The sequence below is a fragment of the Oryctolagus cuniculus genome, chromosome 2, assembly GCF_964237555.1.
Source record: "Oryctolagus cuniculus chromosome 2, mOryCun1.1, whole genome shotgun sequence".
NCBI classification, from domain to species: domain Eukaryota; kingdom Metazoa; phylum Chordata; class Mammalia; order Lagomorpha; family Leporidae; genus Oryctolagus; species Oryctolagus cuniculus.
The window spans coordinates 190986604-191013957 of record NC_091433.1 but is presented as its reverse complement, the minus strand read 5'-3'; the positions used below and the strand labels follow the sequence as shown (position 1 = coordinate 191013957).

General features: G+C 55.2%; 1 protein-coding gene across 20 annotated transcripts in view; it reads left to right on the top strand.

Moving 5' to 3' along the window:
• LPIN1 (lipin 1) overlaps positions 1–27354 on the top strand; it is a 125094-nt gene that overhangs the window by 76381 nt on the left and 21359 nt on the right. For 11 of the 20 annotated variants that reach the window (XM_008254749.4, XM_051827803.2, XM_008254748.4 and 8 more), the window contains 13 exons: positions 1370–1465; positions 2810–3117; positions 4745–4870; positions 6414–6491; positions 7076–7183; positions 9702–9831; positions 10429–10732; positions 11742–11835; positions 12668–12858; positions 14689–14782; positions 15458–15527; positions 18124–18216; positions 22059–22138. In XM_008254749.4, the coding sequence (XP_008252971.1) occupies positions 1370–1465; positions 2810–3117; positions 4745–4870; positions 6414–6491; positions 7076–7183; positions 9702–9831; positions 10429–10732; positions 11742–11835; positions 12668–12858; positions 14689–14782; positions 15458–15527; positions 18124–18216; positions 22059–22138 (1772 nt within the window). The remainder of the gene's footprint in view (positions 1–1369; positions 1466–2809; positions 3118–4744; positions 4871–6413; positions 6492–7075; positions 7184–9701; positions 9832–10428; positions 10733–11741; positions 11836–12667; positions 12859–14688; positions 14783–15457; positions 15528–18123; positions 18217–22058; positions 22139–27354) is intronic. The other 9 variants (XM_008254750.4, XM_070069446.1, XM_070069444.1 and 6 more) reach the window with 4 other exon arrangements.

Here is a 27354-nt window from a genome sequence, read left to right as displayed (position 1 = left end):
AACACAGGGTGGTTTGTCTCTGCTCCCTGCCCGTCTGGGACCCCAGGAAGACCCAGAGGCTGGGGGCCGAGACCATCCGAGCACACACTCCTCACTGCGACTGGCGCTTGATGCTGGCTCCTGTTAGGGCTTCAGGCTGAGGCTGTTGGCCAAACCCCTTACTTGAACCTGGCCTCTCCCCGTGGCTTGGCTTCCCTTATTACCACAGTGGCCAGTTGTAGGGGTGAGCATTTCTTTTCTTTTCTTTCTTTTTTTTTGACAGGCAAAGTTAGACAGTGAGAGAGAGAGAGGGAGAGACAGAGAGAAAGGTCTTCCTTTTTCCATTGGTTCACCACCTAAGTGGCCACTACGGCCGGTGTGTTGCGGCCGGTGCGCTGCGCCGATCCAAAGCCGGGAGCCATGAGCTTCCTCCTGGTCTCCCATGTGGGTGCAGGGCCCAAGGACCTGGGCCATCCTCCACTGCACTCCCAGGCCACAGCAGAGAGCTAGACTGGAAGAGGAGCAACTGGGACAGAATCTGGCGCACTGAGTGGGACTAGAACCCGGGGTGCCGGTGCTGCAGGTGGAGGATCAGCCTAGTGAGCTGCGGCGCCGGCCCAGGGTGAGCATTTCCAGAGGGATGGAGCCCGGTGGATGCTGTATTCTTTCTGTGACCCAGCCCTGTAGGCCGTGTGGCATCCCTCGCACCGTGCTCCATGAGCTGGGGTGGTCACAGTGGTCTGCAGGTGCCCAGAGGTGGGGAACAGGCATTGCTCGTACCACGCTGTACGAGCTGGGGTGGTCACAGTGGTCCGCAGGTGCCCAGAGGTGGGGAATGGGCTCCCTCCTGGATGGGGAATGGCAGGGACGAGCATGGAGCGCCAGGCTCCTGGATGTGGCCTCTTTGGAAGGGGGTCTACCACGACAATTGAGAGAAACAAATACTTAAAAAAATTAGATTGTATGTCTCACGCCTCTGCTTCCTGTGGAGTTTGGAATGATGTGTCTTGGCTGGTTCTTGGAGTTGAGTTCAAGCGTTTGCTCTCTGCTCCAGTATCTCCAGGCTCCCAGCCTGCGGCAGACACAAGTTCCAAGGTGAAATTTTACAGACTGGGCTGGGGACACTTTGGGTGCAGTTTGAGCTCCACCACTGACCCAGAGGGGTGACCCTGGGCCCGTCATTCCCCTTGTCTGGCCTCGGCCCCTCAGCCGGGAAAGGAGGAGCTGGACCCCGTGGTCTCGGAGGTCCCGTCCTCACCCCGGGGGCCTGAGCACAGAACCCCGCAGTGATGGGGAGCGCACGGGAGGATGGTGATTCAGGAGGGTCCCTACAGCTGAGGCCACCGCTGCGGGTTCCCATCCTTGCTGTTTCTGCACGTTTCCCCTTCAGGTTGACATAGAAATCAACGGGGAGTCTGTGGATCTGCACATGAAATTGGGAGATAACGGAGAAGCATTTTTTGTTCAAGAGACTGATAACGATCAGGTAGGCGGGGCTGGGGGGCAAGGTCACTTCCCGGTTTTGAGCTTTGAGCCCTGCTTATCTGGAGCTGCAGCAGAAGTGGGTGCAGGGGAGTAGGTGGGGGGGGGATGGGGCTGGCCGTGTGGGCACCAGCAGCACAGCAAGTGGCTGCGTGCCCTTCGTCCTGCAGACGTGAGCCAGACGCCACGGTGTGCGCGCTGCCTCCTGGGGGACAGAGGAGGGACTGGCGGCATGTGCTGGCCCCTTCCGTTGTCCAGAACACACAGAGTGTCTGCTGTGTCAAATCTCAAGGGCCTGGAAATTGTAGTTTTTGTTTAGTGAGTGGCCACATCACTTTTATTTAGAATTAAGAATTAAGAAAAATCATTAAGAATGATTTTATGTGATTACTTGAAAGGCAGAGTGACAGAAAGGGAAATATCTCCATCTGTCTATGTAAAGACAGACAGACAGACAGAAAGAGGGAGGGAGGGAGGGAGGGGTATCTTCTGTCTCCATTTACTCCCCAAATGGCTACAACAGCCAAGGCTGGGTCAAGTTGAAGCCAGGGGCTAGAAACTCCATCCTGGTCTCCCACGTGGATGGCAGGGTCTCCAGTACTTGTGGGATCTTCCACTGCCTTCCCAGGCACCTATGCAGGAAGCTGGATGAGAACAGGCGCTCTGATACGGGATGCCGGCTCTGCAAGGGGCAGCTTAACCCATGGCACCACAATGCCAGTCCCAATTTTATTTTTTAATGTTTTAAATTTGTGATTCTTAAAGACAAGTTTGTTTAGCTAGACTTCATGTCCTACACAGTTTATTTCAAATGCTCAGTCAGGTGGCTTTTTTAGTATTTCTACAGGTACAACAGGTCTTCAGAAAGTTCGTGGAAAACGTGTGTTATGAAGAAGCTGCATGGATTTCAAACCTTTTTTTTTTTTGCAGCAAAATAAGCTTAGCTTTTTATCCCAGTTTTCCATGAAATGTTTGAGGCACCTCCCGTGTACCGTCCTCACCGCAGTCCATCTGAGAACGTTTCATGGGGCTGATGTTGTGGGGCTGCGACCTGAGCTGCTACTGGTGATGCCCATATCCCAGGGAGCACCAGTTCCAGTTCCAGCTGCTGTCCTTCCCAGCCAGGTTCCTGCTGATGTGCCTGGGCCAGCAGAAGATGGCCCAAGGACTTCCCCTGCTGCGCTGTGGCAGGCCCCCAGGGAGCTCCTGGCTCCTGGCGTTGGCCTGGCCCAGCCCCGGCTGCCTTCCGGGACCCTCCCCAGCAGTGCTGGGCGCCCTCAGGCCCCCGGAGGGCCTGTGGCAGTGTTGCGTTTGGAGCCCAGCTCAGGGACTCTGCTCCTGTCCCCAGGAGGTGATCCCCACGTACTTGGCCACCTCGCCCATCCTGTCGGAAGGAGCCGCGAGAATGGAATGCCAGCTGAAAAGGAACTCCGTGGAGAGGATGAGGAGCCCGGACTGCAGCGCGCCGGCCCCGGCCTCGTTGCCCAGTGACGCCCCCTCGAGCGGCTCCTTAGGGAAGAAGAGGAGGAAGCGGAGGAGGAAGTCCCAGCTGGACAGTCTGAAGAGGGAGGACACCGCCAACACGTCGGAGGACGAGGACATGTTTCCCATAGAGATGAGCTCCGACGAGGACGTGGAGCTGCTGGACAGCAGTCGGTAAGGGCGCGGGAGCGGGACGGGCTGCGGGAGCGTCCCGAGATGATGTGTCGGACTCCCCTCCCCCCCTTCCCCTGCTCCAGAAGTTGTTCTCGTCTGCATTGGAGACTGGAGTTTGCAAGCACGCGGACGCATTCGTAGTGTGGTGTAAAGGTTTGGCGTGGCTGGTGGCTGAGAGACCGCCGGTAGTGCCGGAGCTCTCCGGCTGATGGCGTCACTCCAGGACAGAGCCAAGCAGCGGGAACTGAGCCGGCTGACTCCGGACGAATGGCAGCCTGTTTGAGCACCAGCGGTGCCTGCGGCACTTGGGAGGTGCAGCTTTTAGAGGGGCCGCTGTGGGGTAGCCTTAAGGTTGGACGCCATGAGACCATGCTCAGTTGCCTCTCCAGGAAAACTTTGTCTGTTTTAATTTTTTAAATTTGGATTAGGCCCAGTGTCTCATGGACCTTGGTTTTCTTTTTCCTTGCATCTCACGGTGTAGCGTAATTCTATTTGTAGGGATGGCTATTTTGGTGGAAAATGCCAGTTTTTAAAGGTAAACCTCCATTTATTTATTTGAGAGGCAGACTTACAGACAGAAAGAAGGAGAGACAGTAGAGAGAGGTCTTCCGTCTGCTGGTTCACTTCCCAAATGGCTGCAAAGGCCAGAGCCAGGAGCAAGGAGCCAGGAGCTTCTTCCCACATGGGTGCAGGGGCCCAAGGACTGCTTTCCCAGGCCACAGCAGAGAGCTGGGTGGGAAGTGGAGGAGCCGGGACATGAACCAGCGCCCATATGGGATGCTGGTGCCACAGGCAGAGGCTTGACTACTACGCCACAGCGCCGGCCGTGATCAAACTCCATTTTAAAGAAATGTTTCAAACATTTGTGTATCCCGCGTGTTTCTGACAGTTGATTTCATATCTCGTTAACATAAAGAAGGGATAAAGAATATCAGGACTAGCCCTTGGCGTCATAATCTAGAATAGAGTATATTTTTATTTTTTTCCTAAGATTAAAGGTATGTCTATCGGAAGCACTGCATTTCTTGGTCACAGCCTCTGGTCTGCTGTGGGCCCCGAAGCCGGGGAGCTGGGCTTATGCCTGGCCTTGCCTGCCTGACCTTCCCTCCCAGGACTTAGTGATGGGTATTTCAGGTGACAAGGAGACCACAGAAAGAGGGTGTCTGACATCTGGTGACTGCAGTCACTTTGTAGTCACGAGGTGCAGGTGGTTGATGCCACGTGTTCTGTGTGCTCTATGAGACGTGATCTGTGTGTGACCATCCAGGTCCCCAGCTGGCGTTTTCTAACACCGTGGGTCCAGTTTGGGCTGGTTTCTCTGGGGCTTCTGTAAGGTGAAAGGTGACGGGGCGGTGCTATAATGGAGTGAGGCCCAGATTGCTCTCTGTGCTCCTGTGTGAGTCCAGAGGCTTAGAGAAATCATCTGTAAATTTACGAGTCAGCCAAGGCACCAGCACACAAGCACGGTTCCTTGTGCCTGTGTCGCATGCTTTTCCTCCCCACTGCCCAGAAAAATGCCGAGATTGTGTTGATCTACAAAGCACTTAGAGAAAATCAAGACGAAATTAGAACTTTCTTATGTGCCTGTCACTGCTAATTCTTGGACTTGAATCTTTCTCTTCCCCAGAACGCTTCCTAATGATTCACCTCCATTCCAAGATGATATTCCTGCGGCAAACCGCACGTCGGTCTCACCTTACCCTCAGTCGGCATCATACCCTAATTCAGACAGAGAGTGGTCGCCCAATCCCAGGTGAGTTGCTTGCGTGTGTGTTTCTGGTTCGCCCGTCCTGGCCTAGGTGATCTGACGTCAGTTCTAGGAAGCATTGCCTAAGAAAATAGCAGACGACGCACGCAGATAAAGAGGACCGGAAAGAACGCAAGCTAGAGCAGGAGGTACAGACTGGGGTTGAAAACAGAGCCCTGCGGTTCAGAAGCCTGCACACTTCTGTCTGCTATAGAGTGCACCTGCAGAGCAGCAGTGTGACTGAGCTGTCTGGAGGTGCTGCTGAAGTTAGGTGCGCCGACTGTTAACAGGAACACAACGTGGCAGAGCCCTTTTGATCCTCAGCCCTCAAAAAAAGTACAAATCAAACGCGGGGACGTTGCGTCAGGCCGCTGAGGTCACTCAGGGTGGACGCCGTCCCTCCCCGCTCAATCCCTTCTGCTGAATGCAGGAATATTTATTTCCCCGAAATGAGCTTGCATGTTGCTCTAGACGGCAGATGTGAGCTTGGAGAACTGCAGCTGCCCGGAGTGCCCGTGGCCTTCCTGGGGACCCCAGGGACTTCCTTAAAAGTCAGCAAAATCTATGAGACTACAAGGGTGCTTCCAGAAGCTCATGGGAAAATGGGATTAGGGATTTCCATTTTGATGCAGACATATTCAGAGGTCCCGGGTTGTTTTATCACAACAGGTGTTTTCCATGAACTTTTTGAAAGCCCTCAGGGGACAGGTGAGGGGACAGACGACAATCCTGCCTTCTCAACGGCGGCACTGTCATCCTCTTCGGAAAGAAAAATGGTCCTTGGGTAGCAAGGGCCACAGCATTATGGTTTCACGATGGCTCGGGGTGGGCTGTTGCTTTCTGAGAATTCACACTTGAGGGGAGGAGAGACATCCAGCAGCTTCCTTGGACTGCCATTGCAAAATCCGCCCGATGCCTTGGGTTTGCTCCTGGTTTCAAGTGGGGGCATTCGAGCGCCTGGTGGTCCGGGCCGGCACTGCTCCCATTCCCACTCGAGGCCAGTGTCATCCAGCCGGCACTCCTGGCTGTAGTTTGCTCAGGGTAGCCTCCTGCTCCAGGCAGCATCAGTCAGCTGAGCGTGCTGAAGCCGAGGTCGGAGAAGCCGCCGACAGGCCCTGAGACTGAGAGCGGAGGTCACTCGGCCAGGGTGAGGGCGGGGGCCGTGATGAGAGCCCCTCATCCAGGTGTGTCTGCCTCGGAGACCAGCCCTGTCCAGTGGAGGCATACTGATCCTCTCCATGCATAGTGTAAAATTTTCTAGTAGCCGTATTTAGAAAGTAAAAAGGAATAGAAGAAATTAATTTTACAGTTATATTTCATTTGATCCAGTGTATTCAAAATATTATCATTTCAGCAGTATAATGTATTTTTAAAAATTACTGAGATACTTTCCATTTGCTTTTTGTACTGTTTAAAATCTGTGGTGTGGTTTGTATGTCTAGAACTGGCCACAGTTCACACGCTCAAGAGCTACTTGTAGCCAGCGGCTTATTGTGTTGGATAGTGCCGATGTAAGATCTTTCTAGAACTTCCTCCGTTCTTTTCCCAGGTCTGTGGATAAACCTTTAGAGGGAAAAGCAGCAGTTCAGGAAGAAGATAAAATGGAGTATTTAGAAACCACTAACAGGTTGAAAAGTTTTTCAAATGCTATGCTTTAAGAATTTAGAGGTGTTTTAAACACAGCCCTCAGTGTATTTCTGTCTTTAATATTTTACTTTACTTTTTTTATGTACTTTTTTGAGGTTACCTCTACAATTTTATGTACTATTTTACATACTTTTTTTGGGGTTACCTGTACAAAAGAAAGTCCAGAATAATGACCACTGTCAAAGGGAATTCTATTTGCATATTTAGGATTATGTATTTCTGTTAAAGAACAATTGACTTGCAAATGATCAAGTCTTTGGATTCTGTAGTTTGGTGGAGTGGTAAACTATGACCACAGACAGCCCATCTTTGTTGGTCACGTGTGTGAACAGGAAAGGAGGTTGGTCCTCTGGCCGCTTCCTGCTGTGTGGCTGAGCACATTCACGGTGATTTCGTAGAGATCTCGACACACCGTGCGGGGCAGCTTGTGGGTGCCCCAGCATCTTCATTTTTGTGCGGATGTCATTGTTGAGAGCAATCAAGTATTGTAGGAAGCTTCATGTCACCTAATTGACCTGTGATTTCTTTTCCTTTCTTTCACCGTGTGTGGCGTGCTGGCTCCAGCAGCCCCATAGATTGCAGGAGGACGCCCCCCCATCTGGCGGTGGCAGCCGAGGGAGGCCTGTCTAGCTCCTGTCCTGCACAGCCTTCCCACCTCCATGCTCCTGAAAGGTAGACCAGTTCTCTCTCCACTTGTGTCCTTGGTCACGGACATGTCCGTCTAACCCTCGTGATTTTATTTTACCATTAATCAAATTCCTTACGAAGAAAATACTTATAAATGGGATGAAGTAAAAATTTTCATCTAACTCTTCTTTACCAATCTATCTTGCTAACTAACCAGATTACTTAGATTATGATTCTTCCTTTCATTTAAAGCATTTGTAGATTATTAGACTTTTCTAAAGTTCTAGATTTCGCTCTCTGGATATTATGGTTAAATGTGTAATTCTACCAAATTCTGTGTAGTGCTTCGAAAAACAGAAGAATGAAATACAGGTTGGGAAGATGGATCTTTTGCGTCTAGGGTTGTTTGCTAAATGGGTTCACCAGATGTGTTTATGATGCCACGTTGGCCTAAGCCGGTTTGCTTGTAAATGGGTGACCAGACCGCAGGGCTGCCTAGGTAATGGACTTGGGTATTTTCTACAACAGAGGAGGACAGAGGCTGAGGGCTAGCCATTTGTGTTTTCATTTGGGGAAGTGGGCTTGGATTTCTGCCCCAGTCCTTCCATGTGTCCACACTTTGACCTGCTCACGGAGATGTTTAGCCCATGAAGCTGTGACCAGATCAGTGTCTGGATGGGCTGCGTTTGTTTGTTTGTTTTGATTAAAGACCCAAACCTCAGGGTGTACTTTTTTTGAGGTTACCTGTGCAAAAAGGAAGGCTGTTATAAATTGAGGTGAGCTGAGCAGCGTCCGTAGACTTGCTGACCCCGTCTGGTGAGGATACCGAAAGCTTTTCAGGCTTAACGAATGCTGTAGGGAGGCCAGCCAGTGATGCTGTAAGTTCGCTCTTTGGGACAACCCGTAGTCTAGTTCTTGATAACGGGGCCTTTGGACTGCCCTTTCTTTCTGTCCAGGCGCCTGCAGCCCCACACCGTCTTTCTGGCAGGCTGCGGTGGAGGGTTTGTGTACAGAACCCTTAGGCAGTGCCGCCCTGGCTGTGTGTGGGAGGGGCTTCCAGCTCCCCGCTTTCCCAAGGCTGGGTTACTTCTGAATGTGACCTCACAAACCCGAGTGTGAGTGTGGGTGCCAGGGCTTGTGGCTTTTAGGGAAGAACCCGGATGTTGGAGACCCTGGAGTTAGGGACACTGTGGGAGAGCCCTGTGTAGGGCTTTCCTTTGAGCCTGGTCCATCTTGTGTCACTGTCCGGTTTCTGGAGCATGGCTGGTCCTCTGCCCATGACCGTGGCTGTCCCGTTAGCATGGTGGCACGGCCAAGTGGCAGTGGCGGATCTCCTGGAACGCAAGGGGGCACAGGGTGCTCACCATGGAGCATCAGCGGGAAAAGCCAGCCCTAGGCCCACTGTCACTGGGTAGCAGCAGCCAGGCCTTCCCAGGACTCAGAGTTTGAGCTGCGTTTTCTACGCTGTTGCAGCGCGGACTTGTCCAAGGTTGGGCACAGCCGCCCAAGGTGCAGGAAGCCAGGTGGGAGGGGACCCCTGGGCAGCTGGGGACAAGGGGAGGTCAGGGACAGCGGGTCCTAGGGGGAAACGCAGGGCTGTAGGGTCAGAGGCGGGGAGGCTGTGAGCACACGAGGGCTTCTCCCGGGGCTGCGCACCAAGGACCTGGCAAGGTGGTGCAGGGGAAGACAATGGCATGTAAGCCGTCAGTGCCGCGTCCCAGGCAGGAACTCGTGTCCTCAGACGCAGGAGACAGCACAAGGGCCCCCACTGTTCCTGCAGGCCACAGGCTGCAGGCTTGTCCAGGTGCGGATGCGGTCCTGCCAGCCGCTGGGAGGAGCTGTGTGTCGGGTAGTGGGGAGGCGGGGGCCCGCCTTAGCCTCCTTCAGAAACTCTGCCATCTTCTGCCAGGGAAGTGGCTTGGCAGAGCGGACAGACGGCCGAATGGGCGCTTTGTTCTCGTCCATGTGCGCTTCCGCAGGCGTGGGCACCTGGTAGACACGTGGGTTTTTCCCGGCCAGTTCCCTTGGCTGACCCCGGGAGTGAGGTTAGAGACGGCCAGCACACAGCCGCTGGCCGAGGGGTCAGGGGCACCTTGGGTGCAAGACACGGGCTTGGTTTATGTGTGGTGCCCCTTGTGGTCCCAGCAGCTTTATAAATGTTTTGGGTACAGGATATATAACTGCAGCTCCCCCTTTTGTGGCCGTGTGGGAGCTGAGAGACATTTGATCAGGAAAACTGAGCGTGGGAGAGTGGAGCTTGGCGCGAGGTGGTTCTGGGGTCAGAGGACACTCTTGTTCCCTTTCACTTCTCATCTCCGTTTCCTAGGCTGCGGCTTCCCTCCATCTTCTCTGGTTTGAACTTGGCCACGGGTTGCCACTGACTTTGGGGTGCACCTTCCACCTGTGCGGGTTTCAAGGCCCCCCTGGTGGCCAAAGGAGGGCAATGTCACGAGGCCATGCTTGGGGTGGGGGTGGGGAAGTGTGACAGCCCAGGTGCCTCTTCTGGGCCCAAAGCGTCACACTGTCCTCTGCCACCTAAACCGTGGGTTTGTGTTCCCTGAAGCCCTTCAGGTTCCCGACCTTCAACCCCTAAAAGTGATTCGGAATTGGTCAGCAAGTCCGCGGACAGGACACAGCAGAAGGGCAACCTGGAGATGCTCTGGTTGTGGGGAGAGCTGCCGCAGGCCGCCAAGGTGAGTGCCCCCCCCAGCTCCGCCACGCGCTGTGCCAGGGCCTCCTGTCCTCGCCCGGGTCAGGCCTCTCCGCCAGGGCCCGACACCTCCAGCACAGGGGCGCGTACCGCGTTTGCGCATTCTCAACCGCCAGGGCTGCTCCTAGGGTCTCCATTTTTACATCGCAACTAAATGCAAATCCAACAAAATGTGCTGTGTGCACAGAGCCCGGGGCCTTGAAGCCCCGGACAGAACCGCTCCCGCCTCTCACTCAGGCGAGGTCCGGGATGTTGGTGCCTCTGGGACCAGACTCCCGCGCCCGGGGACAGATGTGTAAGCCCAGCACTGTCCAGTCTCCCGGTGGGCGCCGGAGTTGCTCCTGGTCAGGGGCCGTCTCTGCACTCACGCACGTCCCTCCGACAGCCGCGGTAAAGTTCTGCGGCTCTGGAAGAGTCCCCGTGGTTTCTGGACCCCTCTGGCAGGTGTGGAGGTCACTGGTGGCTCCTGGGGGTTTAGAAGTCCCTGCCACAGGTGTTGACTGATGACGTGTGGCTCTCCTGTGGCGGCAGGGCTTCCCGTTTGTCTTGATCTCTCTCTCTCTCTGTCTCTCTGGTCCAGTCGTCTTCTCCACACAAGATGAAAGAACCCAGCCCTTTGAACAGCAGGAAGCTTTGTGACAAAATCCACTTCAAGGCCATTCACAGCGAGTCTTCAGACACGTTCAGCGACCAGTCGCCCACCACGCTGGGCCGGGGCCCCCTCTCAGAGAAGCCCCAGCCGGAAACGCACTTTGTGACCGAAGACGACCTGGAGGCCCTGGGGGCGGCAGCCCCGCCCCTGCCCGCCATCGAGGAGCTCAAGCTGCCCTCTGCCAGCGCCGCGCCCAGGGCAGACAAGACGGAGTCCCCTTCCAGGAGGAAAGGTGCGCCACCCGTGGCCTCCCAGCGCAGGCCATGCAGGGGTGCAGGGGTGCAGGGGTGCAGGGATGGTGGCTGGCTCTGCCCGGTGACCCCGCCTCCTCCCCAGGTCACAGTGAATCAGGGAAGTGGCCAGCCTGCGCCCCCTGCTGGGCGCTTTAGTGATCAGGAGTTGGTGATGCCTGAGACGGAAGGAAGCTTGGGGGTGGTGGGGTGGTGTGCCGGGCTTCCTCGCAGCCAGGGGTGCTGAGCCTGCAGCAGCACGACTTTCAGAAAGTGGATTGTTCAGATAATCTGGGGCTCCTCCCCGCACCGCTGCAAGCTGCCGTCTTCCATCTCTCAGGAGTTCAGGTCGGCATCGGCTTTCTCTAGTTATTTGTGCCTGACTCACTCTGCTGAGGTCAAGAGGCTTTGCTGCCTGGTGCACCCCTCTCATCTGCAGAGTCGGCAGCCAGCGCGTGCCCCACCCCCGTGAGTCAGCCTGCCGTGCACCTGCTGGCCATCCTGTCGGGCCTACTCTCGGTCAGCCAGGTGGCCCCGTGCAGCTTTCTAGGTGTGTGTGAGCCGATGACATAGTTCCCCGCCGGAAGCAAAGAGGAAGTCTGAAACCATCACGGCGTTGGTGGCTGCGCACTGGAGGGTGCTGTGCCTGCCTCGTGTTGATGGGGAGGAGCTTAAAGGCAGCTTCAGCGTTTGGTGTAGTAACGGTAATAGTGATAAGAGCAATAGTGATAGTGGTTGTATCTTCGGTAGAGAGTACACACTGTCTCCAGGCACTTTACAGATAAGGAACTAGGGCTGACCTGGTCGGGGCCGGCCCAGGTCAGTGCCGGGGCGGCCTGTGGGCAGGGCTGTGAGCCCATCCCCCCTGTTTCTACCTGTGTGGCTCGCTGGCCAGTTTGGGTGCCTTGCAGCAAATCTGCGCATCGTGCTTACGTGCTCTTCCTAGAGAAAGCATCCGGTTTTCTGACCGTGGTTTTCTGACCGTGGTTTTCTGCCCCTTTCCTCTCACAGATAAACGCAGTAGACACCTCGGTGCTGACGGCGTCTACTTGGATGACCTCACAGACATGGATCCGGAAGTGGCGGCCCTGTATTTCCCCAAAAAGTAAGGTTTCTTTTCGTCTGCGTATCCTCGCCTGTAAAAATCAGAGTGCTAGTCTGGGAGTCTCCGTTTCCCCGTGGATTTGATAGGAAAGTGAGAGGACGCCCAGGTTAGGCTGCGGAAAGCAGCCAGCTGGAGAGGCACCCACATCCCATGTTGGGGCGCCCGGAGTCGAGTCCTGGCGCCACTTCTCATTCCAGCTTCCCGCTAACACACAGCGTGGGAGGCAGCAGGTGACAACTCAAGTAGTTGGGCCCAAGCCACCCACATGGGAGACCTGGATTGAGTTCAGGGCCTCTGGCCCAGTCCTGGCTATTTGTAGGCATTTGGGGAGTGAACCAGCAGATGAGAGATCCTGTCTCTGTTCCTTTCTAACAAGGACAAGGACAAGGCAGCCAGCAAACACTTAGCTGTGTGCATCCTTGTAGGTGCGGGCGTGTGGCCCCTTCTGCCTTCCGGACAGGGTCCTGAGGTTAGGTCCCAGTGGTCAGTGACCCACAGCTCAAATAAGCGACGGCCATGGGCTCTTTTCCCTCCCGGGAGAGATTACCCCTGGGGCCCTTGGGGAGCCCATCCTCAGCACCCCAGTGCTTTAGGGGAGGGGAGGGCTTTGGAGAGTGAGGTGTGTGGGCTGCGAGGAGAGGCCGCAGTCGGCCAGCATCGGCCTCAGCCTCCGCCCCTAAGGTGGCGCGCTCCGCCTTCTCTTCCTGTGTGCTGGTCTTGGTGATACATCTGTCCTGAGACGGCCTCCTCTGCCCCTCTGAGGGTGGCATCTTGGCCTGGACGGAGAGGGAGTGGGGACGCATAGAACAGCGTCCGCTTTTCCTCCTCACAGTGGAGATCCCTCGGGGCTGGGAAAACACGCCAGTGACAACGGCACCCGGTCTGCCAACCAGTCCCCGCAGTCCGTGGGCAGCTCGGGCATCGACAGCGGCGTGGAGAGCACCTCGGACAGCCTGAGGGACCTGCCGTCCATCGCCATCTCCCTCTGCGGGGGCCTCAGCGACCACAGGGAGATCACCAAAGGTACTGCGACGGCTGTGCCAAGAGCGCTCTCTAGTGGCCGCCGCTCGGAAGGCCAGAAGCTTGGGTTTCTAAAGTTCCGTCCACGGCCGCTTCTCCCTGGGATGTGGTTAAATGACAAGCCAGGGGGATGCAAGTGTTTCCGGGAGCAGTCAGAGTTCTGTGGGCCACACGTGGCTTCAGGCAGCGGCTGGGCTGTCAGGGTCGCTTCCCACTCATGGTCACGCATGTTTCCAGGCTGGGGGCCTACAGTCTGCTGGCAGAGTGGAAGCAGGCTGCGAGGACACGAGGCAGGGTGAGCTTGTCTGAGGGGGACGCCGGGAATGCGTCTCGCTGCGTTCGAAGGGTGCTGGTTCTTTCGCATGCTCCCAGCCCTGCTGGAAGGGAGCAGGGTCTCACTGTGCTCGCACGGCCAGACAGGCCCAAGGCCACTGTCGGTGCAGTCAGCCGCTATAGCAGTGCACGAGGTCTTGAACCGGACCTGGTTGCCCTGCACCCTTCCCCAGCCATTTCTCGGCCTGGCACCTGTACTGGCACCTGTGGTGCCAGCCGGCCCTTCCCCGGAGCGGAACTGAAGCCAGGTAGCACGCTGGGTTCAGCTGGTTTCCTTCCTTCCTGAGGTCAGGAGCGGCAGGTGTACTCCCTGGGCCGGGTAGAGGTGCGAGGAGGCCAGGGTCTGTGGGTGCCCCCTCCCCGGGACACAAGCGGCTGGTGAGGGTCCTCTCTTGGGGACTGGCATCTGCGTGCGTCCTGTCTGGATAGATGGGGCCCTGACGACAGGGTCCTCGGTCTGAATTGGGACTCCCCGGGTTGATCAACACCACCACCAGCGGACGGGGGTGGTTCTGGGTGCCCAGTGGCCGCTGTGACGTGGCTCCCTTGAGGGCAAACCCTCTGGGAAGGAGTGAGTGCAGGTTAGGGCGAGGGAGATAGTCCGAGCGCTGCAGAGCTCCAGGCCTGGCTCAGCTGCATGGGAGAAGCGTGCTGGCTTCCAGGGTGCTGGGCCAGATCCCCCCCGCAGACTGGGGTGCAGGGCAGCAGCCGGGGTCTCCTGAGCGAGCTGCGGCCTCTGCTTTACTGGGGTGGGGCCTCATCAGTCATCACCGTGACTTCTGCAGGGGACAGCAACCAGCGCCAGCTGCTGACATGAACCGAGCCCGAGGCTTGTGGAGGTGGCTCGCTGCCCGAGGTCACGCCAATAAATGTGACTTAAACCCGATGACCATCTCTCCACATGTGGACACACAACTGTGTGTTGGCCACACCTCCCTGCCACATGGAGGTCTGGGCTGTGATGAAGGGCCCATCCCCCACACCGTCGGCCTTGGCCCTGGCCCCCTCCTGCCTGCACGTGATGACCCCAGACAAACTCGGACCGCGTACAGATGCCCTGCCTAGGCTGTCTGTGCACTCGGAACATGGAAAACGCTCCCTAGTGGAGTACACGCCTTTTTTTTTGACCCTATGATACTTTATTTTTTTCATGGTACTATGTTAATATAAAGAGAACAGAATCAGTATATAATGCAAATGATACAATAATAATACAAAGAACAGAATCAGTGTAGTTCGTGGATACAGTTCTACAACTATAATGGTACCCCTTCTTCCCTTCCTCGCCCCCCACTTCCTTCCTTCCTGCCTTGCCTCTCTGTTCTCTCTCTCCCTTCCTGGGTTTTTGAGGTGACATGTTTTTAATTCACATGACAGTCAAGGGCTTCGTGCTGCACCCGGGGAGGCGTACCCCCAGCTCAGCCAGGACGGCAGCAGGCCTGCCTTTTGACCCGAGTCTCCTCTTTGTTTTCCCCGTACCCTCTCGGATCCCGGTCACAGATGCGTTTTTGGAACAAGCCGTGTCGTATCAGCAGTTTGTGGACAACCCTGCCATCATCGACGACCCCAACCTCGTGGTCAAGATCGGGAATAAGTAAGTCGCTCTGGACGGGCACCTTGGCCGCAACACGATACCGGGCTGTGTCATTCTCTCCAGCACGGAGACCCGCACGCAAAACCTCACAAACACGGGAGGTCCTTGTTCGAGTTCACCACTGTCCCTGCCCTACTGTCACATCCCCGCATAGCTGGTCCTCGCCTTGCGGGTTTTAATGTTCGGCTGGGCCGGGTGTTGTGGTTGGCAGGGTGAAGTCTGTCCCGGCCAGGGGTATAGCCGAGTAGCTTGCGTCTTTGCTTCTTTATTAACACCTCCTTTGCTGAGGGCAAGGGTGTGCGGGCATCTTCGCAGACTCTTAGCGGAGGTCAGGGGTGTTTAAGTGTTCGCTGAAGTTACCCAGGTGTCTGGGTACCTGGGTTTCCTTGAGGTGTGGCACAGAAGGCCACAAGCAGTGGGTGGTTTGTGCACTGTGGCGTTCAGCCGCTGCCCAGCTGGCATGTATGTGTCTGTCCTGTCGCTGTGACTGCTGTGGGCCCCTCCCTGTGGCCGTGGGGGCAGAAGCAGGCGGGGAGTCACTGCAGGGGAGGGGCACCCCGGAGGAGTGAGCCCCTGAGGCCCTCCCTGGGGTCTGGAGTTTCCCACGACAGGACCCAGTGGCGTTAGGCTTCCGTGGGCGGCTGGGCCTCCTGACTTCTCTTGTGTTTTGCTTAGGTACTATAATTGGACCACGGCGGCGCCTCTGCTCCTGGCAATGCAGGCCTTCCAGAAACCTTTGCCAAAGGTGAGCGTTAGCATGAGAAGGCAAAGGGGATGCCAGGAAGGCCTTCGGGTTAACCTGGGCAGCTGAACTTAACTTTCAGAACGCACGAAAGTCAAGTCACGTTGCGTTCTTGGGAAGTTCGTGAGTGTGTACATCAGGACTTCTAGAAAGCTCCCCTGCCCTTCCCCACTGTGACCGTGGGGATCAGGGTCCCTTCCCCAACGCTGTGCTCGGGACAGAGCAGATAGGGCCAGGCTGAGGTGGAAGTGTCGCTGCGGGAAGGGCTGGAGCTGGCAGTGCCCAGGCCCCAGCCTCCGGTGCTGCTGTGTGCAGACATCAGCCTGTGCCTGAGAGTCCCAGGGGGGACCAGCGCAGGGCTGGGTGGCTGCCAGGCAGAGTGGAGTTGGAGGGCAGGTGGCCCGCCTGTCCTGTCGGGGGAGCTGTTTGCCTGGAACCGCTGGTCTTTGCAGTGTTGCGTCTTCTGCTGGATTATCCGCTCCTGGTGGTCCCCGGGGGACCGGGCTGTACCCTTGGTGGCTCAGCAAGGCCTTCCCCCGCCCAGATCTGACTCTGGTGTCTGTGCCTGCCTGGGCTGTGATTGTGGATTGGGACTTCCTCTTCCGTGGGGCTTTGTCTCTGAGAATCCTTTGTGGCCTGGCCGAGGCCACGTTCTCCGGGGTGGTTTTAGTTTTGCCCTTCCAGGCTCCTCATGCTATCCATGGCCGGGTACAAAGTTTCATTTCCTGGGTCTCAGTTCTTACAGATGAGTCCAACACAGCAGCAATTGTAATAGAAACACAGCTAAAGGATTTAGGTTACTGAACAAGAAACACGCATGGCTTGAAGTGTAAAGAAATCGGTGCCTGTGATGTATGGGCTGAGTCTCACTAGGGTCAGCCGGGAGCTTTCTCTCTGTGATGCGTCTGTACTGTAGAAATGATTGGTGTGGGGACAGCTTTTCAGTCCTTTGTGGTTCTGCCTTCTGCTTTCCAAAACTTGGGAAATTGTGCCGGCAGCTTCCTTCTAGTCCTTTTTTTTTTTTTTTTTTTAAAACCCTTGCCCCACCTGGATTTTACTTTGAGAGTCACGAAGGGGGAGTTTTTGGCGCAGAAACCGTTGTGTGTTTTCTGTGGGCTGTCGGGTCCCTCAAGTTATTTTTTAGTGGCAGGAAACAGAATGACCGAAAGCAACTTAAATAACAGGGGCTGGAGTGACGTGGGTCGGCCTCTGTCACTTCCTTGGCTTTCCCTTTGCAGTCAGGAGGCGGCTGCTGTACCGGTCACTTCCCGCTATAACCACGTCCAGAGTAGGAAGGAGGGGGCTTGGGTCTCGGGTTTCGTCGGCCAGAACCCGGGGACCTGTGAGCCAGTTGCTGGCCGACGGCTGGAAGGCCTGGGCATGGCGTGAAGCTGTCTCTGGAGTCAGCCCGCTCTCCCTGAGCATGCTGTGGCCTGGCTCCGGAGCGCAGTTTGGGATCCCCGAGCGTGATCCTGTCAGTTTCTTTCGGTTTTTAAACCTGGGTGCTTGTTACATTTCTGGGTGCATGGGGGCAGCGGCGGGGCGCAGCAGCTGTATGAGTTAGGGTGCTTATGAGCAGTGTTTGTGGCCTTTGTGTCTTAGTATACTTCACTTGTGCCCGGCAGGGATCTTGTAAGTTGGGGGTGGGGATGAGGCCCAGCCCTGCCATGGCAACGGCGGGCGAGACTTGAAATTCGGTACATCTGCAGCAGGCTGGTTTTAAAAAGTTGATAATTTTGTGTCTGCAAATGCTGTTCTACATAGCTAAGTGACCCTTGGCAGAATAAAAAACAGTTGTTAAGTAAATCCAGCTTACAAGGGTACAAAGAAGCACCGTTCAGGTTGAGTGAGTGAACTGGGCGTCAGGTGCAACCCTGTTGGGTTGAAAGGCTCACGACTTTTTTTTTTTCATGAGTGGCTGAGGGGTTCGCTGCATGCAGGTTCTATAAACCAAGGAGGGGGGATTAGGCAGCACTGACATCGATATTTTGTTCTCTGGAAATATCTGGATAATTGTTAATTCGTATTTCACATGACCCCACCAGACTTTAATGTACTTGGAGTGTAAGCATGAATTTTCAGTTAAATACTCAGTATTTTCAATCCAGTGCATCTGTGAATGTTCAGTTTGACAAACTTAGAAATTCACATTTACTAAAAAAAAAAAATTCTAACACGTTTTACCTTCTGTTTAAAACCATGTTATCCTGAGTCCTGTATTAATGATTGCGTATTTTATTTTATAATCATATTGAGGGTAATAGTATCTTAAGCAGTTAGTTACTTTAATTTGAGAACTGGTCTTAATCATCACTAATGATTTTTAATGCTTTCTTTTTTGTTGTTGTTGTGTTGTATTTTATTTGTTGTTTGTTTATTCTTTTAACACCTTCTTAAGTCTTCATGCTTAAGTTATCTTAATGTAATTTTGGATGCCATCAGGTTTTGCTTCTCCAAAATTTTTAATTCACAAATAGTATGTTGTGTTTTGTGATTTTTTTTTTAATCTTTGCTTTGCCTGTGTGTTTCTTTTGGTTTGAGTGTGCTGAGTTGATCTTTTTTTGGTTCCATTATTTATGTTACCATCCATTTAAAACAGGCCACCGTGGACGCTATCATGCGGGATAAGATGCCCAAAAAGGGAGGAAGATGGTGGTTTTCTTGGAGAGGGAGGAACACCACGATCAAGGAGGTAAGCCCGGGATGCGGAGCCGCGCGTGGTGCCCGTAGCCATGCCGCTGTTACGCACATGGAACAGAAGCAAGCAGAAGCCACGAGACTGGGTGGCCACCAGCCAGTGCTGCCGGGCGGCAGGTGGGGCAGGCACAGGTGTGCGAGGGGCGGAGCCTGGCTCTGTCACCCTGAGGTGTCTGCAGGAGGCTGAGGGAGGGCGCGAGTTGTCTTTCCAGCCCGTTTTCCTGGGGACGTGTTGAAGCCCCCTGGGCTGGTCTAGAGACCAAGGTCGAGTCACTTCCTCCCCGTGGTGTTTCCTTACCCGTGAGGGGGCGCCACCGGCAGATTGAATGTGTTCCAAAAGTTAGGGACTGTCCTGCTGCCGGGGGAGACAGCTTCAGTGAAGGGTGTGGACGGTGTAGACCGTCCTCGGTGTCTGTGCAGTATAGACTGACCCTGGTGTCCACGTGGTGTACGCTGACTCTCCCCGGTGTCTGTGCAGTGTATACTGACCCTGGTGTCCATGTGGTATACACTAACTCTCCCTGGTGTCTGTGCAGTGTAGACTGACCCTGGTGTCCATGTGGTGTACAGTGACTCTCCCCTGTGTCTGTGCAGTGTAGACTGACTCTCCTCAGTGTCTGTGTGGTGTAGACTGACTCTCCCTGGTGTCTGTGCAGTGTAGACTGACTCTCCCTGGTGTCTGTGCAGTGTAGACTGACCCTCCCCAGTGTCCATGCAGTGTAGACTGACTATCCCTGATTCCATGTAGTGTAGACTGCTTTCCCTGGTGTCTGTGCAGTGTAGACCAACTCTCCTCAGTGTCTGTGCAGTGTAGACTGACTCTCCCCAGAGCCTGTGCAGTGTAGACTGACTCTCCCTGGTGTCTATGTGGTGTAGACTGACTCTCCCTGTGTCTGTGTGGTGTAGACTGACTCTCCCCAGTGCCCACGTGGTATAGACTGACTCTCCCCGGCATCCATTTTGTGGTATAGACTGCTCTCCCCGGTGTCCGTGTGGTGTAGACTGCTCTCCCTGGTGTCTGTGTGGTGTAGACTGCTCTCCCTGGTGTCCATGTGGTGTAGACTGCTCTCCCCGGTTTCCGTGTGGTGTAGACTGCTCTCCCTGGTGTCATGCGGTGTAGACTGCCCTCCCCGGTTGTCCGTGTGGTGTAGACTGCCCTCCCTAGTGTCCGTGTGGTGTAGACTGCCCTCCCCGGTGTCCGTGTGGTGTAGACTGCTCTCCCTGGTGTCATGCGATGTAGACTGCCCTCCCCGGTTGTCCGTGTGGTGTAGACTGCCCTCCCTGGTGTCCATGTGGTGTAGATTGCTCTCCCTGGTGTCATGCGGTGTAGACTGCTCTCCCCGGTGTCCATGTGGTGTAGACTGCCCTCCCCAGTTGTCCGTGTGGTGTAGACTGCTCTCCCTGGTGTCCGTGTGGTGTGGACCAGCTGTCCTCGGTCTGCCTAGACGTGGCCGTGGTTCATCTCTAAATCCTATGGTTTCCTTAGATCTCGGGCAGTTCCTCAGCCTGTTGCTCAAGTGCTCTCTCTGCTGGGCTCCCCTGGCCCCCGCCCCCCCCAGGCCTCGTCTTCACCTTTGACCTCTCCCTGGCAGAACCCCCTGTGCTCATGCAGTGCACCCCGTTTATGTCCAGGCCGGCTCTGTGGGCCCCGCGTGCATTTATCAAGTGGCCACGGGGTCGCCATGGCCGGGGGTGCTTTAGGAGCTGGCACGCCCGTTTCTGGGCCCGGGGCATCGCTGGGACGTCTGCCCTCCTGCAGCGTGGACAGGCGGGTGCCTGCTCTGACCCTCCCTCTCCTCCGGTCCATTCCTGTCCCGCGTTGCCTGCCTCTCCAGTTGGCCCATTTCTCTCTGGCTCCGCTCCCGCCAGGCAGGGCCACGTCTTCTCTCCCAGGCTTGCTTCCAAACGGTTCTCGCTTGTTTTCTTTTGGCTTCAGATTGGAGTGGGTGCATCAGCTCAAGCCTTCCCGGCCCCCCACTCCAGGGGTTGTCCTAGTAAACACCAGTGCCCCACTCAGGTTCTGCGGGGCTTGTGCCCTCCACCCCACCTCCCTTCCCAGCCTCATCCCTCCCCACCCCCATGATTTGACATCACTATCTACAAGCACATTCTGCCCAGCCCTCTGCACGTGCTGTTTCCTCCCCACGGAAGACCCTTCAGTGCCCTTCCCTTGATGAACGAGCAGCTCCGGTGGCCCTTCTCCAGCGGATCAGTCTGGCCCTCCTCGCTCCGCCCGTGAACCCTTGCTTCCTGAGTTTTGTCAGACTTTATGATTACACCCTTAACTAGTCGCACGAGTCCATAAACGTTTGTCCCCTCGCAGACCTTAAACTGCATGGAAGCAGAGGTCGTGTCAGGCTCTGACCCCCGTGGCAGCCTTGTTGGCCACACTGGCCCCAGAGCAGGGCTTTGGCACCTATCTGTTGAGAGAATGATGTTTGCTTTTGGAATGTGCTGTGAAGAGACCACACAGACCACAGTCAAGCTGGTTATTTAAATCAGAAAACAAACCGAGCGAACTCGGTGTGTTCTGTTAGTTCAAAGGGAAGGGTTTTCTCGAGATATAATTACGCTTTGACGTTTCCTGTTAGCCTGAGTTACACGGATTGCCCTGTTATCTGTAAGGGGCACGAACAAGTCAGAGCAGCGTTTTTGCTGTACTGCAGGAGACTTAAACCATAAAGGGCCCTCAGTTCTCTTACTGAGGGCAGAATATTCTAGAATTTAAGATAGAAACATGTTTCAAAGACTCAATGCAATTCTCTCCATTTTGCATTGAGCAAGTGCTAGTATGAAGAAAGGGGCATTTATGAAATTAAATATTTTTTTTAAAAAACAACTAGGACATTTATTTCAGATGGATCTGTATGCTTGAGCTAGCCTGATAAAGAATTGTTCCTTGTGGTGGCTAAGTTACACGTCTCAATACATAAACAGATAGATTAAAACTGGATAAGAGAGATGGGTAGTTTGTGTGCTTATCAAAAACTAGAGTATTGGAAGCTAGTGTGTGCTGATCCTGTGCCAGGGCAGTCACTCTGTCGTGTTTTCATCGTTCCGTTTCACCACTGAAATATGGCGCTGGACCGGGCCAGGTGACCTGAGATAAAGAGATGTCACCGAACGTCATCATCCCCCAACTTTCCTGTCTGGCTTCTTTCACAGCAGGAGGCTGTGGGGCTGGTGCCCGTCTCCGTCCTCACCTGCCTTGCCTGCTCTGTGCCAGCCTTGGTGCCGTCGACACAGAGCAGCACCGGCGGGTGGATGCTGCCGCCCATGTCACAGATGGGGGCGCCGGTCTAGCAGTTCAGTGACCTGCCCAGGCTTCCTGGGTGAGAGGCGAGGACTGGCCACAGTTGTCTCAGAAATCGAGAGCTCCTTCTGATGCGTCCAGGGAACATTTTTCTATTAAGAGCACGCGGGATTGACGACGACAGTGATGCTTCCCACAAGCAAAATACGGGGTGGAGATATTTCCAAGCATTTCTATCAGCAATTAGAAGGCAATATTTTGAAAGACTTGGGGGATCCAGGCAGCCCTTGATAGAGCATGTGCATGAGCTACAGAGATGGTGGAGCTTGGTTTGGTGCCACAGACGCTTACGGAAAACAGACTCGTTTCTGTCCAGCATATTTCTTGGCTTCTTTGCGTATGCTTCCGAGCAAGGAAACGAGCGATGTGCCCAGAGCCTCCTGGGCCGTTTCCAGGGAGGCTGCCCCAAGGGCCGGGACCGCCTCCCAGGGCCCTGGCCCCGTGCTGCGCAGGTGATCACACGGCCCGTTCTCTTGATGCTTCCGTGACTCTTCTCCGTGACTCTTCTCTTTTGTCTTCTGCAGGAGAGTAAGCCCGAGCAGTGCTTGGCGGGGAAGGGCCACAGTACTGGAGAGCAGCCGTCGCAGCTCGGCATGGCGCCCAGGTACGGTGCGAGGCAGCCTAGGTGTTGCAGGGCCCCGGCCCCTTGGATGCTGGTGGGGTGCGCCGGACCGTGTGGGCCTGTATCCCCGGCGGGCCTGGCTTATAGCCTTGGCTCTGTCGTTTATTTGGTGACCTGGAACAGTTTAATTAAACCATTTTCTTTCTTTTCTTTAATAAAATGGAGATTGAGGGGGGCGCTTTGTCTAGAGGTTAGGATATTGGTTAAGGGGTGGTCCTTTGGAGCAGCATGAAGATACCACTTGGGATGCCTGCATCCCATTTCAGAGTGCCTGGCTTTGAATCCCAGCTCCGTTTCTGATCCTGGCATCCTTAGCACACCCTGGGGGGCAGCAGGCGGTGGCTCAAGTCCTTGCATCCCCGCTGCCCATATGAGCCCAGATTGAGTTCTGGGCTCTTGGCTTAGGCATGGCCCAGCCCTGACTGTTGTGGACATTAGGGGAGTGAAATAGTGGATAAAAGAGCCCTCTTCTCTCTTTGTTGGTGTGTCTCTGTCTCTCTGCTTTTCAAAGAAGAAGAAAATGAGCAAACATTGAAAAGGAAAAATGAGGCCGATTAAGACGCCCAGGCCCCACCTCACAGCACCTTGAGTCTGACTTCCAGGTCTGCTGCTGACTCCCTTGTTGCTAGGGCAGACCCTGGGAGGCAGCAGTAATGGCTCAAATGATTGGGTTCCTGCCACCCACCTGGGAAACCTGGATTGAGTTCCAGGTCCAGCCCTGGCTGTTCTGGGCATCTGAGGAATGAGCCAGTTGATGGGAGCCCATCTGTCTCTCTGTGTCTGTTTAACTCTCAGATAAGAAAAAAGGAGTCGCTGGTTCCCTCAGGCAGCTGACCTGCAAGGCAAACGGGAGCCTTACACACAAGCGGCATTTCTCCCGGTCTTGGCCATGACCTTGTGCTTGCCCTTCGTGGACAGAAGGTGGCGGCGATGACACCTGACAGCACTGACAGTGACTTAGTAATGTGATAGTAACTTGCCTTTCTCTTGGAAGTTAACACACTAGGACTTAAGCTGATACTTTGCTAGGTGTCCAAGCCATGGCTTCATATTAACTCAGCACAGGAGAGAATAGATTTGCACAATGCTGATCAGTATCGCCGGTGTTTTGTCTGCAGGTTAATCGGGTATGGGATCTGGCGTGACTCTGCCACGCCTCACTGATCATGACGGCGATTCCTGTGTGCACACTGATAATGTCTTTCCTCACCTCACCGTGTTTCTGTGCTTACGAAACCCAGGACTGCAGTTCTGACAGAGCAGACAGAAAATGCCGTCAGATTAACTGACGGCAAGAGCTGTAGCTGAACGGTTTCTGTGTCTTGGCAGCCAGGCTACTTCCTAATACCACGTAGGCACGCCATAAATGTCACTGCACTGTCACAGACCCGATGACATTTTCCTAATACATTGTCGACCTGTAGGAGAAGCAGGCATGGACTGCGTGCCCTCTGATTCTGGCCACATGGCTCTGTATTTTAAACAGTTTTATTTTTAGACTTTTTATTGTTGTGGTTGGACACAGAAATCCACATTGGTGGCACCTAGAAAGCATCTGATTTCTTCATTGTCCTCTGGAGACAGACAGGGTGCAGACGAGCGTGCAGCACTGGGTGCCTTGTGCATGGCTCTCGGTGCACTGGTGGCTTTGGGGCGGGAAGCGCTCAGAGGGAGGCCTGGTTCCTGGGTGGTCTGCATTCTGCCTGTGCCTGCACGTGTCCACACCCCGGCCAGAGCAGGAGGGCCGCGGTGCTCCTGGCCCACTCCTCACCCTCCGTCTCTGGCTCCTTCTCTAGCGATGGGCTCCCAAGAGTGATAGGTACTTTTCCTCCTGGAAATTCTGGGTCTGGCTGTGAGTGGGCCCAGCAGGAGGCAGCTGTGTTGCAGGTGACGCAGGCTGAGTGTGTGCTGTCCACCGGCCCAGAAGCCGTACATGCGCGGTGAGCACCTTCTCACTCCTGTGAGGCCAGGCAGCAGCAGGGTGGGAGTGGCAGGTGCTGGAACCAGCAGATCAGCTTTGGAGCCCTGGCTCTGTCACTCAGGGGCTTTTAAGAAAAAAAAAAAAATATATATATATGTATGTATGTGTGTGTTTATTTATTGTAAAGCAGAGTTAGAAAAAGAGAGAGACAGAGAGAAAGATATTATCTACCCACTGGTTCACTTCCCAAATGGCCACCATGACCAGGGCTGGGCCAGGCCAAAGCCAGGAACCAGGAACCCCATCTGGGTCTCCTACATGGGTGACAGGGGCCCAAGCACTTGGGCCGTTTTTGCTGCCCTCCAGGTGCATTAGCAGGGAGCTGGACCGGAAGCAGAGGAGCCAAGACTCGGGCAGGTACCCATATGTGAGGCCGGTGTTAGCAGGTGGCAGCTTAATCCTCTGGGCCACAACCTGGCCCCCACTGAAGGATCATTTGGCCTCAGTAAATGATTTCCCAGTTTCTGAGCACAGGGCCATCGAGATGGTGATGCCCAGGTGGGCCAGGAGGAGGCTGGCGTAGTTGTCCCCTGGGAGGGGCACGAGCAAAGGGACAGAACCACAGTCTCGCCAGGGGCTTAGCTGCACTCCCAGCATCCCCTGTCGGAACCCTCCCTGTCCTGGCAGTCATTTCCAAACAGGAGAGGGGCACAGTGGGCAGAGGAGCAGCGATGCCATCAGACAGCCTTCTGTGTGGTCCTCGGCAATTAATCCACTCCTCACTGCCTCTCCCTATGACATGTGGGTAAGAATGACTCTGGCCCATCCAGGCCTCACTGTTTCATGACGGCCTTGTGAGGGAGGCCGACCAGACTGCACAGCCTAACCACACAGGTGCCGTATGGCGCAGGTGGCTGTGGGCCTGGCAGGAGGGTGGCCCTTTGGTCCCTGGGAGGATGCTTGTTCGGCCCTGATCGGTACATCCTGAGTGCCAAAGGCAGGATGTCTGCCTGTTCCACTCTTGGATGGGCTGGCCTTGGACCTCGGGGGGAAGATGGGCCCGGGGCTCCGAGTGCGAGTGTGAAAGGCAGAGTGTGGTAGCTGCTGGTAGGGGCCGGCTCGCAGGTGCTGTGGTCACTGTCGCCTGCCCTGGTGGTGGCGGGGAGAGCCCAGGGGAGTGAGGGGACCACAGGACGCTTGGCTGTTCCCAAGCCGAGCATCAGCAAATTCTCAGCCCATGCAGTTTGCCTGAAGGGTGGCTTGTGAGACGCATCTTTGCACAGTTGACAAAGAGAGCTTTCCCCAGCTGAACACACGTGGGCAGGTTCCTCCGCTCGTCACGCTGCCCGTCTTAATCAGACCCGAACGGGTAAGAATCGGGTCTCGTGAAAAGGAACTGAGATTCCGAAAAGAATTCAGCTTCTCTGGAAACACGTTCTCCTTGCCGTTTGTTTCGGCATCTTAGACTTCCAGTCTCCTTAGTAGTGCAGCAGTTGACGAAAATGAAAGAAAAAGGTGTTGACTGTTTTCCTCACGGACAGACTTGATTGGCAGAACAGCCCCAGAAGTCCCAAGCAGAGCAAACAGCTTGTCGCCATTCAGACAATCAAGATGGCGTTCCAAAGTGCGCCTGGCGACGAGTGCTGGCTTCGACGCTGCTCGCCGCTGCTTGTTGAGCTCAGACCTCCAGGCCGTACCAGCCCGTGTGTTTTGTTGCTTCCCGCGGATGCAAAGCACTTGTAGGAGTGGGGGCAAGGGGCTTGGAATGGGACACGTCTGGTTCCACGTGGGGCGGCAGAGCCTGGCAGGTGGCAGCCTCCGGCGACCATTCACTTGTCCTAAGTCGGCTGTGCAGCTGAGGTCTTGTGCCCACGTCCCTCTGGGTGTGTCCCCTGGCACGGCTCGCTGCGGGGGTCCGAGCCGGTGGAAATCCCAGCGATGACGCTGTGCTGCCGCCTCCTCCCAGCAGGGGCGCACATCAGTCTGTTGTCACCGACAGCCTCAGTTCAGGTTTGCATCTCATTTTGCTCAACACTGTTTGCTTGGGACATATGCATGTTCCTGTTCAGTGTGTGTTTGGGGGGCAGGAGCCCTGTTCTCCTGGCCTTTCGTTCTGGACACTGGCTCTAGGACTGTGTCGGCCCCACCCCCATGCCTGCAGGCTGTCGGCTCAGAAGCAGCCGCACTGTTCCAAGTCTCTCAGAGGGGACTCTGCTTTTACTATCCCCCCCCCCCTTTTTTTTGACAGTCATAGTGGACAGTGAGAGACAGAGAGAAAGGTCTTCCTTTGCCGTTGGTTCACCCTCCAATGGCCGCCGGCGCGCTGCGGCCGGTGCACCGTGCTGATCCGATGGCAGGAGCCAGGTGCTTCTCCTGGTCTCCCATGGGGTGCAGGGCCCAAGCACTTGGGCCATCCTCCACTGCCTTCCCGGGCCACAGCAGAGAGCTGGCCTGGAAGAGGGGCAACCGGGACAGAATCCGGTGCCCCAACCGGGACTAGAACCTGGTGTGCCAGTGCCACAAGGCGGAGGATTAGCCTAGTGAGCCGCGGCACCGGCCCCCCCCCCCCTTTTTTTTTTAAGGGAAAGGGTTTATTGGTGGGGAAACCCAACAGACCAGAGGGAAGGGGTGAAGAGGGGAAAAAAGAGAGAGAAGGAGAACATAAGAGAGAGATCAAGAGAGAGGAAGAGAGAGCGAGAGAGCCACCTGTTCAGGAACAGGACCTGTTAAACCTTTGCTGGGGGGGGGGGCAGGCAGGGAAGTAAGAGCAGCGAATCCCATTAGGGTGGGGGCGGAGCTGACACTGGTAGTTGGGCCTTGGGGCTTAGGACCGGAGCATGCGGGCCAGAGCCCAAGATGGCGAGTGAGGCATAGGTGGCGCCACACGGACTGTGCCATTTTACTAACATCCCCCCTTTTGTTTTTATAAAGCGAGAGTTGTACGGGATCACATTAGCCTCAGGAGTCCAGGAAGGGTAGAGGGGCAATGATCGGGGACTGTCCTGAATGTGTCGAGCCCACTGAGGCCTGGGGAGGGATTCTCTAGTTTTGGGGTCGTTTAAGGGACTCGGTCCACCTCTTTCCAGGCTGTTACTTGCCTGCAACCTAAGTTTTCTGTGCCTGTGACACAGTTTGTATGTCTGCATTTTAAGATCAGGAAATCAAGGCTGACAGGAGAGGAAGTGATTTACCCCAGGACATGCAGCCTGAGTCAGTTTGGGGCTGAAACCTAGATTTTTTCGCCATGCTATCTGCTAGGCCGTTTCTACCCCTCCTG